General features: G+C 41.9%; 1 protein-coding gene across 1 annotated transcript in view; it reads left to right on the forward strand.

Annotated features, from left to right (window-relative positions):
• Positions 1-819: 819 nt before the first annotated feature.
• The window catches only part of TRPM7 (transient receptor potential cation channel subfamily M member 7), a 177,420-nt gene continuing 164,518 nt past the window's right edge, over positions 820-13,721 (forward strand). The window contains 1 exon segment of the mRNA XM_077473924.1: positions 820-889. Coding sequence (XP_077330050.1) covers positions 854-889 — 36 coding nt within the window. The 5' untranslated portion in view covers positions 820-853.

A 13,721-nucleotide genomic window follows, 5' to 3' on the forward strand; every position in this document is an offset into this window, starting at 1 on the left:
GCAGGGAACCAAGCCGACCTCATAGCAAGGTCCTCAGATGAGTACAGGGGCTATTGGCTCTTGGGAGGAACAACCTGTTGGGGTTCCAGTTTCCTCAAAGAATAAGTAACTGGTGCACCAGAAAGCTCTTGAAGACCCGGAGAGAGTCTAGGCAGGGAACAACAGTGGTAGAAGACACATAATCATCGGTTGCTGTAATGATCTTGATACTACTATTTCACCAAACTGAGGTATGCTTGGAAGTAGGGATTATACTGCCCCCCCCCCCCCCAAACTCCAAAAGGAAGTGCAAAAATCTAATTTTCTTCTTGTCTGGTTGTTGATTGATAAACTTTTAGTTTCCACCATGAAGATTGTGAGATAAAGAGATTCTGGGGTTTGTCATTTATGCTTCAGGCTATTACTTAACAGAGCTGGATACTGAGCACAAGGCAGACCTGTGACTTATCACATGTTCTGTAGACTTTCAAATGGGAAAAAAACCCAGATGGTAGAGACACTGTTCCCAGCAGGTGGACTTACCCTTGCAGTTTATTGCTATCATTATGTAAAACAAACCAAATGGAAAAATAAGTTCAGTACGCATCTAGATAGCGGTTAGATGTTAGTGTGTATGGTTTAGGCTTGGATTTTCTTAAAGTATTTATATACAAAGGGATTTTTTTCATGGCAAATTTAGGCATCCTAAAGCAGATCTTGTATGAACATTCTGGGTCTGCTTATCTTTTAGACCCATTAGGAGAAAAATGAAAATTCTACTTGGCCCTGGCTTTTGTCCACACTGTCTACACAAGGGTGATGTCGCGTACAGGAGTGTCTTCTTGTGAGATCTGGGATACTCTGCTTTCCCTTGATGTCACCCTCTCTAAGGTGGAAGCCAGGGTGTGAGGTAAGTTTATTCATTTTTCTCATAACTTTTGGTTGGTTGGTTTTTTTTTTTTTTTTTTTAACATGGAGTTTACATTTTAGAGTGGTTTTGTGGAGGGGATTCACTCTCACTTGCGGGATGAAGGGATCTAAGTGTGGAGATCTGCCTATTTGACAGTTTCTGCCTTGGAATCAAAGCAGGGATTAGGAAGCCGTGTGAATTGAACTTTATTTTATGTATTTTTTTTTTTTTAAGTCAACTTACCAGCACAGTGCACACGACTGATCAGTTTTACATAGCTTGGTGGACTCTGTAAGACTATCTTTAGCCCATGAACTGGCCATAGACATGAAATGGTAGATGTGCAAGATCAGAATTCACTTTATTGGTCAAGTATATTAAAGTGCATTTCCACTTTTGCAACTAAATATTGCCTGCTTTATATTTGCTACATGTTCCCATTAATGTAATAGCTTAAACAATAAATGAAAATTGCAGCTTACCTGTTTAGATGCTCTTTTCTGGAAAGTCCAGCACAGAAAAAATCCTACTTAATTGTATTTAGGAGGGGGATGAGGAGCTATGTTTACTAGACATGTGCAGAGTAAAATATTTCGTTTCGGAATTTCGTTTTCGTCTGAAAACTTAATTTATTTAGTTACTCCCGAAATTCGTTTTTATTTATTTCGTTTTTCGTTCAAAAATTGCATTCGTCCGAAAATCCACATGAATTACGGTCGAATCTGTCTTGGAAGGCTTATGGTGTCTGTCGAATGTATAAAGAAGATTCGATGGAGCTCGTATATAGCATACTTTAGAACCCTATTAAAGTCTGTGGGACTCCAACGTTCAAAATCTAAAGTGCTAATTTTAAAGGCTAATTTGCAAGTTACTGTCCTAAAAAGTGTTTGGGGACCCGGGTCCTGCCCCAGGGGACATGTATCAATGCAAAAAAAAGTTTTAAAAACGGCCGTTTTTTCGGGAGCAGTGATTTTAATAATGATTAAAGTGAAACAATAAAAGTGTAATATTCCTTTAAATTTCGTAGAGGGGGGTTGTCTATAGTATGCCTGTGAAGGGGCGCATGTTTCTGGTGCTTAGAATTGTCCCTGCACAAAGTGTCATTTATGCAGGAAAAAAAGTCCTTTAAAATCACTCGCAGCTATTATGAATTGTCGGCTCCCGTAATACAGAGAACACTCATTGAAAGTCATTGATAAAAAAATAAATAAATAAATAAATAAAAAAAAAAGCGTGGGGGTCCCCCAAATTCAATTACCAGGCCCTTCAGGTCTGGTATGGATATTAAGGAGAACCCTGCCTCAAATTTAAGAAAAAATTTGACGTGGGGTTCCCCCTAAATATCCATAACCAGACCCTTCAGGTCTGGTATGGATATTAAGGGGAACCCCGCATCAAATTAAAAAAAAAATTGACGTGGGGTTCCCCCTAAAAATCCATACCAGACCCTTTATCCGAGCACGCAACCTGGCAGGCCGCAGGAAAAGAGGGGGGGACGAGAGAGCGGCCCCCCCTCCCTCCTGAACCGTACCAGGCCACATGCCCTCAACATTGGGAGGATGCTTTGGGGGTCCGGGACCCCTCAAAGCACCTTGTCCCCATGTTGATGAGGACAAGGGCCTCATCCCCACAACCCTGGCCGGTGGTTGTGGAGGTCTGCGGGCGGGGGGCTTATCAGAATCTGGAAGCCCCCTTTAACAAGGGGACCCCCAGATCCCGGCCCCCCCCCTGTTTGAAATGGTAAGGGGGTACAAAAGTACCCCTACCATTTCACAAAGAAAGTGTAAAAAATGTTTAAATAAAACAAACACACTTTTTAAAAATTCCTTTATTAAAAATAAAAAAAAGATTCCAGCGGCGGTAATCCACTCTTGCTATCCAGCGACGGACGGTCATCTCTCCAGCGATGTCTCATGTCATCCAGCGCAGCGCAGCATCCTTCTTCTGTCTCCTCCACGGAGACACTGCAGGCATTCCGGCGCTGACGTTTCTTATATACGGAGGGCGGGGCCACCCGTCACCTGACCCCGCCCCCCTCTGACGCAAGGGGAAACCCAGGGTTCCCCGTGACGTATGGGTGACCCCGCCCCCCTCTGATGTAACGGAAACCTGCCTGTGTTACATCAGAGGGGTGCGGGTCACCCCTACGTCACAGGGAACCCCGGGTTTCCCCTTGCGTCAGAGGGGGGCGGGGTCAGGTGACGGGTGGCCCCGCCCTCCGTATATAAGAAACGTCAGCGCCGGAATGCCTCCAGTGTCTCCGTGGAGGAGACAGAAGAAGGATGCTGCGCTGCGCTGGATGACATTAGACATCGATGGAGAGCTGACCGTCCGTCGCTGGATAGCAAGAGTGGATTACCGCCGCTGGAATCTTTTTTTTATTTTTAATAAAGGAATTTTTCAAAAGTGTGTTTGTTTTATTTAACCATTTTTTACACTTTCTTTGTGAAATGGTAGGGGTACTTTTGTACCCCCTTACCATTTCAAACAGGGGGGGGGGGCGGGATCTGGGGGTCCCCTTGTTAAAGGGGGCTTCCAGATTCTGATAAGCCCCCCGCCCGCAGACCTCCACAACCACCGGCCAGGGTTGTGGGGATGAGGCCCTTGTCCTCATCAACATGGGGACAAGGTGCTTTGAGGGGTCACGGACCCCCAAAGCATCCTCCCAATGTTGAGGGCATGTGGCCTGGTACGGTTCAGGAGGGAGGGGGGGCCGCTCTCTCGTCCCCCCCTCTTTTCCTGCGGCCTGCCAGGTTGCGTGCTCGGATAAAGGGTCTGGTATGGATTTTTAGGGGGAACCCCATGTCAAATTTTTTTTAAATTTGACGCGGGGTTCCCCTTAATATCCATACCAGACCTGAAGGGTCTGGTTATGGATATTTAGGGGGAACCCCACGTCAAATTTTTTCTTAAATTTGAGGCAGGGTTCCCCTTAATATCCATACCAGACCTGAAGGGCCTGGAAATTGAATTTGGGGGACCCCCACGCTTTTTTTTTTATTTATTTATTTATTTTTTTATCAATGACTTTCAATGAGTGTTCTCTGTATTACGGGAGCCGACAATTCATAATAGCTGCGAGTGATTTTAAAGGACTTTTTTTCCTGCATAAATGACACTTTGTGCAGCGACAGTTCTAAGCACGGGAAACATGCGCCCCTTCACAGGCATACTATAGACACCCCCCCCTACGAAATTTAAAGGAATATTACACTTTTATTGTTTCACTTTAATCATTATTAAAATCACTGCTCCCGAAAAAACGTCCGTTTTTAAAACTTTTTTTTGCATTGATACATGTCCCCTGGGGCAGGACCCGGGTCCCCAAACACTTTTTAGGACAGTAACTTGCAGAATCTTTTCTCTCTGTCAAATCTTTTTTCTCTGTCGAATCTTTTCTCTATATAATCTTGGACTAATAGAGGTAAGGTTAAGCACATTCGACCACAGGTTCTATAGACACAGATTGTTGTCAGAGTCATGTCGAATCTCCTATTCTATATCGAACTGTTGTAACAATGAAAACGAAAATAAAGCATTTATTTATGTCGGATCTTTCGTTTTTCGGATTTTGTGCTTTCGTTATCGTTTGTCAAAACGAAAACTAAAATAGCTGAAATTCGGACGAAAATGCATTCGGACGAAAACGAATGCACATGTCTAATGTTTACCATAACTAACTCTGTCTGTAGTGTTCTGGTAGATTTCATTATCCCTTGTAAACTAGATTGGAACTCTGTCCTAACAAAAGATTAAAGATTTGCAGTGATCAGCCATAACATTAAGATCACGGATAAGAAAAGTGAATAGCATTGATTATCTCGTTACAATGGCATCCAAAAGTCGGTGGGATATATTAGGCAGCAAAAAAAATGTTGTCCTTGAAGTTCATGTTTTAAAAGCAGATAAAAATGGACATTACAGTGACCATGCTGACCCGTGTCCACAGCCAAAATCAAGAGTATAAGAACTGGACCATGGAGCAATGAAAGAAGGTGGCCTGGCCCGATGAATCCATATTTTTTTTTTTTTTTTTTTTTTACAGTGCCTTGCAAAAGTATTCACGCCCCTTGACGTTTTTCAGGTTTTGTTGCCTCACAACCTGGAATTAACATGGATTGTTTAAGGATTTGCCTCATTTAATTTACAGAACATGCCCACAACTTTGAAGATGTGTGTCTTTTTTTTAATTTTATTTTTATTTATTTCTTTTTTATTGTGAAGCAAACAACAAATAGGACAAAATAACAGAAATGTGCATAAAGATTCACCTCCCTAAAATGATTACTTTGTAGAGCCCTCCTTTTTCGGTTATCACAGCTCCAAGTTGCTTTGAATAAGTCTCTATGAGCTTGCCACATCTTGCCACTGGGATTTTTGCCCATTCCTCATTGCAAAATGCTCCAGCTCCTTCAAGTTGGATGGTTTGCACTTCTGAACAGTACTCCCACAGGCCAGGAAGGCTAAGGAGCCACGCCGTAGGCAAGGGCCCTCCTTTTCCGCTCACAAACTGCCTTTTCGTCCGCCCGGAGCTTCGGCCAAACGTCCCCAGCCCCGACAGGACGACCACAGAAGGACAGAAACGTCCCTGGAACCGCAAGCCTGCGAACAAAAGTGCATGAGGGTTTGCCCCCACCCATGTCTTGGGCGGAGGGGGTCGCCTTCGGGAGTTTGCAGCCCGGCGGTCCTCTCGACTGTCCGACCAATGGTTCTGCGATCCGATTTCCTCAGGCTACAAGATAGTTTCTCTCTTGGCCGCCAAACAGATTCTTCCCCTCCAGCATTCCTGTTCTCCCACCTCGCCGGGAGGCCCTCTTGGGAGCCGTAAGGTATTGAGTGATTTTTTTTTTTCTTCCAAAAAAGTGCGCTTGTAAGACCACTGCACAAATACGGTGTGAAAAAAAAGTATTGCAGTGACCGCCATTTTATTCTCTAGGGCGTTAGAAAAAAAACGTTTGGGGGTTCTAAGTAATTTTCTAGCAAAAAAAAAACTGTTTTAAACATGTAAACACCGAATCTGAAAAAGAGGCTCAGCCCTTAAGTGATTAACATGCATTTTTAATCTCTTGCTATGGAGTGATTTAATGGTTTGAGAGGCACTGCAATGGGAAAATACTGTTGTGAATGTAATGTTTACCTCAAGAGGTTACATTTCTCAGTAGGAAAAGATACAATTTTTTTGGCTTAGAATAGATCCTATAAAATTTAAGGGAAAAGGAAAGTATGCGTTGGATTTTATTATGGTAAATTGAGTGTACTAATATTCAGGGCTCGACAAATCTCAGGTCGCCATGGTGACCAGAAGCCATGCCCTGTCGCTTGGGCTACCACCAGCCCACTCACTGCAACTCCCGACACCCTAGACATGCAGGGCTTGGCAGCCAATCATTCTCTCTCTCCCTGGCTGGTCTCCATGGTTTTCCAGTAGTACGATGTCCATCTGTGACTTATGTGGGAGGGAAGGGGACCCACTCTCCTCACAGGGGTGCTGTCCCCTCCTCCTCCAATGCCCAAGCAGGGTCTGCACATGAATGGCTTACCTCTGTGGCAGCTGTTTGTTCTCTTCTGGCTGCGCCGCATTGCCGCCAAGCTCGACTTCCCCCTCCAGAGCCCACCTACACATTGCGGGAGGAGTCGGCGGGTGGAGGTAAGGCTTCGGCAGAGGGTGACCCGAAAGCCTGTGTAGCCTCCACCTGACAGAGTAGGCAGACTGTCAGTACTCTGATCGGGTGGTTTTCTGGTGGAGGGTGGTGCAGGGGAGCTGCCTGGGCTGTGTGCAGGGCAGCCATGATGGGGGGGGGGGGGTGTTTCTGTGTCTGTGCTGTGGCATTCTGAGATGGCACTCCTTGTAAAATTTACTGTGTGCTTTGAGGTGGAGTAGGGGAGGTGACGCAGCTAGATATGAGTTAGAAGAGTCCCTGTGGGGGACGCACATGTAGGCAGGAAGTGGATGCAAAGAGGCAGCAGAAGATCAGCAGGGATACTTCTTCTTTCATCCTTTTTTGTATTTTATTTAAAGTGTCTAAGGCTTCATTTAGCTGTGCAGTTGGGCTGTAAAAATGTGCAGTAGAGACATATTTTGGCCAGCCTTAAGCTGCATTAGGCATCAGATGAGGGTGTTTTACATGCTACAGTCATGATGCATTAGGCATAATAAGCAGTTTGCCCCTATAACAGGTTTTTAGTGTCTGGCTGAGTTCACACTATTGCAAATTGGATGTGGGTTTCCCCGCATCCAATTCACATGTTAGATTGTAACAAGCTCTCTATGGAGCGCTCTGGGACGGCTTTGGAGCGAACTGCAGAAGGGTCCTGTGTGTCTGCTGGTCCCTTAAAGGTGGCATGCAACCAAAAATTCGGACTGAAATCGGATCTGAAATGGTAAATGGGGACGCATCGGACCCCTGCTGTGAGCCGCTCCGTGCTGCAGTGTAAACCCAGCCTTACTCTTTCTGGCCAGCCCAGAACCCTGATGTAACGCCGTTACATTGGAGTTATTGACTGGATGCTCCTTTGCGAGTTAGGGTTAGGTGGGAAAATTACTGGCCTTACCCCGGGCGCTGACGATCCATACAATGCAAAAAAAAAGTGGCTCCTAACTTTTTTTTAACTGGCTCCTAGATTCAAAGTAAATTTGTCAAGCCCTGCTAAAATGGTTAGATAGTATTTTCTTCTTATAATAAGAAAATATACATGAGATGATTGGATTCAGTGAGTTGTACGTAGGTATTTGTTGTCCAGATGTTGTATACCTGTCTTAACCTGCCTAACCAAAAACCTCAAATTATAAGATGAATGCAAATATATTGGTGTGTCTATTGAAGTAGATTGTAGCTTTTGCTCATGGACATAAGACAGAAGACTAAAATCAGGGCAAAACTTTACATAGAAGAGGTATGATTCTTGATTCTGAAAAGGGGTTTATATTTTGCTTATATGACTGCAGCTGATTTTATAATGGTGTGGGTAGGGCTTGTGTACAAACAAATCTCATTTCATATTTTGTTAATTTTGGGGTTTATGCTATTGGTTGGATTCAAGATTTCTATTTTCTCACTGCAGTATCATGTTTTTGTTTTCTGCCGCCAAGCTGTATTTCAGCAGAACTTGGCTCTGTTAATGCTGGTTGCTATTTAAAATTGCAGTGTTTTATGAAAAGTTCCCTGGTCATCTTAAGCCTCGTATACACAATGAAAACTTCGGACGTACGTTCCCTCCCCCCCCCCCCCCCTCTTTCTTTTGGACGCTAGTCTCCTATTGAAAATGAAGAAGACACTAAAGTTTCAAAAATTCTCGTACGACAGAATACAACTTCAGATGTATGTATTGAATTGTATTCTTTCGTTTCTGAGCATGCGTGGTCTTGGTCTTCTGATTTATTTTTTTTAGACCGATACTGTACTGATTAAATGAAAATCATTCCCTCTGGTAAAAGAGAAAATGTTTTTGCGTTTGTCCCTTCAGATAATTTTGAATAACCTGTCATTGTTGACTCTCAAAAGCTGTGTACTAGCGATCAGAATATCGTGCAGTCGCTTCAAAAGCGTTATTTTTCATCCGAATTTCTGATGGTGTGTACTAGCCAATAATCTTATATTCTTTTTTAAAGAAATGCGCTGCGCAAGTACATGTATGTCATATAGTCATTTTTAAACTGTAATTTTCTAATGAATGGTTTGAAACAAAAACTCTCTACTTTTAGAATGCCTTAACCACTTGAGGACCGGGCCTTGTTGTTTACAAATAATTTTTTATTTTTTTTGCTAGAAAATTGCTTATAAAAACCCCCCACACATGGTATATTTTTTCTTTCAAACAACGTAGAGAATAAAATGGTGGTCGTTGCAATACTTTTTGTCATACTGTATTTGCGCAGCGGTCTTACCGAGTAAATTGTTACCCAACATGTCATACTTCAAAGTTGTGCCCGCTCGTGGAATGGTGACAAACTTTTACCCTTTAAAAATCTCCATATGCGATGTTTAAAAAATTCTGCAGGTTGCATGTTTTTAGTTACAGAGGAGATCAAGGGCTAGAATTGTTGCTCTCGCTCTTCTGATCGCGGTGATACCTCACATGTGGTTTGAACACCATTTTCATATGCGAGCGCTACTCACGTATGCATTTGCTTCTGCACGGGACGGGAGCATCTAAAAAAAAAAAAAAAAAAGTTTTCTTTTCTTATTTTACCTTTTTTTTTTTTTTTTTTTTTTTTTTTTTTTCCTACACTGTTCTTTAAAAAAAAAAATGTGTCGCTTTTATTCCTTCTACAAGGACTATAAACATCCCTTGTAATAGAAAAAAAGCATGGCAGGATCTCCATAAATATGAGATCTGGGTTCAAAAAGACCTCAGATCTCATATTTACACTAAAATGCAATAAAAAAATAAAAAATAAAAGTCGTTTGAAAATAAAATAATGTTGGACGTTCCTTCTGCTCTGCAATGGTCTGGAGAAGGGTGGGGACCAACTTCCCCTCACTCAGCTCTATACCATAAAGCAGGGATATGCAATTAGCGGACCTCCAGCTGTTGCAGAACTACAAGTCCCATGAGGCATAGCAAGACACTGACAGCCACAAGCATGACACCCAGAGGCAGAGGCATGATGGGACTTGTAGTTTTGCAACAGCTGGAGGTCCACTAATTGCATATCCCTGCCATAGAGCATGGATTTGCAAATTTTTCCCAAAAAAGTGCGTTTGTAAGACCGCTGCGCAAATACTGTGTGACAAAGTTTTGCAACAACTGCTATTTTATTCTCTAGGGTGTTAGAACCCCCAAACATTATATATATTTTTAGTAAGTAATTTTTCTAAAATGTAAACAAGTTTGAAAAATAGGCCCCGACCTTAACGTGATTGTAAAGGATCGTTTTTTTTATAATGTACATGTCATACATACCTTCACTGTTCGGCTCTTTTTGCACAGAGTGGCCCTGAATATCCTCTATTGGGGTCCCCCGGCGGCTCTCACGGCACCTCCCCGCATCAGAAAACCCCCCTAGGAGAATCGCTTTCCCAAGGGGTTTACCTTGCGGGAGCGCTCCCGAGTCCAGCATTTCCACAGACACGCCATTGGATTTTATTTCAAAATGGCAAAATATGGGGTCTTATGGGGTCTTTTTGACCCCAGATCTCATATTTAAGAAGACCTGCCATGCTTTTTTCTATTACAAGGGATGCTTACATAGGAATAAAAGTGACACAATTTATTTTATTTTTTTTATTTCAAAACCGTGTAAAAATAAAAAATTAAACGTAAAATAAAAAATAAGAAAAAAAAAATTTATTTTTAAATGTGCCCCGTCCTGCTGAACTCGCATGCAGAAGCAAATGCATACGTGAGTAGCGCCCACATATGAAAATGGTGTTCAAACCACACATGTGAGGTATCGCCGCAATCGGTATAGCGAGAGCAATTATTCTAGACTTAGACCTCCTCTCTCTCGCCATTCCACGAGCAGGCACAATTTTGAAGTGTGATATGTTGGGTATCAATTTACTCAGCTTAACATTATCTTTCACAATATAAAAAAAAAATTGGGCTAACTTTACTACTGTCTTATTTTTGAATTATAAAAACTGTATTTAAAAAAAAAAAAAGTGCGCTTGTAAGACCGCTGCGCAAATACGGTGTGACAGAAAGTATTGCAATGACCGCCATTTTATTCTCTAGGGTGTTAGAAAAAAAATGTATAATGTTTGGGGGTTCTTAGTAATTTTCTAGCAAAAAAAAAAGTTCTTACCTTGTAAACACAGTCTGAAAAAGAGGCCCGGTCCTTAAGTGGTTAATCTCTTCACCTTTTTGCATTGATTAACTGCTTGCTGACCACCTCATGTCTATGTGTCGGCAGAAGGGCTTGTACAGGCACACTAATGTACCTGTACGTGGCCCTTTAAGAGGCGGCCTGCTCGTGCGCGGCCTGCAACCTCCGTGAGTCGCGTCGCAGGTCCCGTGGACTCGATTGCCGTAGGGATACCTGTGATCGCCTCACGAAGAGGAAGCACGGGGAGATGCTAATGTAAACGAGCATCTCCCCGTTCTGACTAGTGGCAGTGTCACTGATCTCTGCTCCCTGTGATTGGCAGCAGAGATCAGTGACGTGTCACATGTAGCCACACCCCCCCACAGTTAGAAACACTCCCCAGGACACCCTAAACTCATACACTGCCCCCTAGTGGTTAACCCCTTCGCTACCAGTGTCATTAACACAGGAGTCTGTGCATTTGTATAGCACTGATTGCTGTATAAATGACTGTGGTCCCAAAAATGTGTCAAAAATTTCCGATGTGTCCGCCATAATGTCGCAGTCACAATAAAAATCGCTGACCGTCATCATTACTAGTAAAAACAAAAATTAATAAAAATGCCATAAAACTATCCCCTATTTTGTAAATGCTATAACTTTTGTGCAAACCAATCAATAATCGCTTATTGCAATTTAATTTTTTTTACCAAAAATATGTAGAAGAATACGTATCGGCCCAAACAGGAAAAAAATAGGTTTTTTTTATATATTTTTGGGGGATGTTTATTATAGCAAAATGTAATAAAATAATGCGTTTTTTTTTTCTTCAAAATTGTCGCTCTATTTTTGTTTATAGCGCAAAAAATCAAAACCACCAAACCACCAAAAAAAATCAAATGCCACCAAAAGAAAGCGCTATTTGTGGGGAAAAAAAGAACGTCAATTTGGTTTGGGAGCCACGTCGCATGACTGCAATTGTCAGTTAAAGCGACGCAGTGCCGAAACTGAAAAAGTGCTTAGGTCAGGAAGGGGGTAAATCCTTTCCGGGGCTAAAGTGGTAAAAACAGATTCAATTGAAATAAATGGGTTTACGTGACTTTTGCCGCACCAGTGATGTCCTCATTGAGCACCGCTTGGTTACCATGGCATTGTCCATCTAGCTGATGTTTGGCGGGAGTGTAGTTTTGGCGTCATTGGCGGCCGGATGGCTCCCGCTCGTCGTCATGCTTGCGTGACGGCGCACATCTGCCCTATTTGGCTGGCCGGCTTGGGCATCCCCATTCACGGCTGACTGGATGACCGGTTTGCACTACCTGCCTCATATCATGCATTGGTCTGATATCCACTATTTATGGGTACTTATACACAGTGGTTTCATCATATACTTCCTTTTTTGATCCATTGTTTCAATTATACTCATGCTGATCTTCTATGGTCATCACTTAATACGATTGTATATGGTCACTTGCCCATCTTTCATTTCTCTTGGTCTATATATTTCCTTCACTTTGTATTGCTTTACTCTTTTGTAACCTTCTTTGCACATCTTTTAGGTGGTTGTTTTAATGGCTCCATCTGTGCACTGTCACGTCACTTCTCTTTCTCCAGGCATTTTATTTCTTTGGTACTTGGCAGTGCTACCAGGTTCATCATAAAAAATACCTTCTATTTATCTTATAGATTGTACTTGCCATTATCGGCATAATACTCCAATTACTCTATTTGCTGGCTGAGGGCTCCTCATTGTCGGCCGGGTGCTCTGGGCGGACTCCTTGCGCCTCAGCTCCCGGTGGAGGCTTGATGTGGTGACCCATGCACACCGGGACAACTCATGTTCGGCATTCCTACAGGGTGCAAGTTCTGTGGACTTGACTATCTTTTTTCTATATAAAATTTATTTGTATATAATATTTCTTATACTATGGGCTTTTTAATTTAGAACACGTTATTATTCATTATTTACAGACATTATACATTTGCTCCTGATGAGTCGGTCAAGCGACGAAATGCGTGGAGCTAGTGAGGATGCAATCCCTCACATTTCCATCATTTGTTACAACGTTTTTATGAATTCTGTGGTACTTTTATTACTGTACTATTTCTTTGAAATTTGTATAAATCTTTTTCCCTGTTATGATTATTAAGTTCTATATCATGTTTACTCGGAATTCATGTCTGTATATGTATTGAATAGTCATTGGTAACATAGAAACGCTCCTTGACATTCATGTATAATTAATAATACAATTTCTACTCTTACATTGTTTTTGAGCCTGCCTCATTTAAAGTCCCATACTCGTTTCTTGTGCGTTTCATTAAAAGTCCCAGTATATGGAGATATAAATCCCCCCCCCCCCTCTTTGTAAACCAATCAATAATCGCTTATTGTGATTTTTTTTTTTTTTTTTGATTTTTTTTTTTTTTTTACCAAAAATATGTAGAAGAATACGTATCGGCCTAAACTGAGGGGGACGTTTTTTTTTTTTTGATATTTTTGCGGGATATTTATTATAACAAAAAGTAAAAAATAATGCGTTTTTTATTTTCAAAATTGTCACCCTATTTTTGTTTGCACAAAAAATAAAAACCGCAGGGGTGATCAAATACCACCAAAAGAAAGCTCTATTTGTGGGGAAAAAAAAGGACGTCAATTTTGTTTGGGAGCCACGTCACAAAAAGTGGTCTGGTCTTAAGCCAGCAAAATGGTCCGGTTTGAAATTGATTAAGGACTCCTGACCTCCTGACATGCCACATTTGGCATGTCATTTTTTTTGGGGGGGTGGGAGTGAGCGAGTACCTAGTTTTGACAGAATTCAACACAAAAAAAAACCCCTTAAATGGACTTTTAAGGCACCAATTAAATGAAAAAAGGTATAATAGAATACAGAAAAACAGTAATTTATTAATTATGAAATGTCATAAAAACATGGGAAATACATTAACATATAAGCCACCACTGTACATGCAGTAAATTCTGATACTCTTGCAGCTGGCGCGTTTTGGAGTAAGAATATGCCTCCTTCCTCGGGTGTGCATTAGAACAAGAGAACATTTCTATTCAAAAAATATAGATGGTATACA

This window comes from Lithobates pipiens, unplaced genomic scaffold (genome assembly GCF_037356315.1).
Source record: "Lithobates pipiens isolate NorthernLeopardFrog02 unplaced genomic scaffold, aLitPip1_a1.2 Scaffold_8, whole genome shotgun sequence".
Lineage (NCBI taxonomy): Eukaryota > Metazoa > Chordata > Amphibia > Anura > Ranidae > Lithobates > Lithobates pipiens.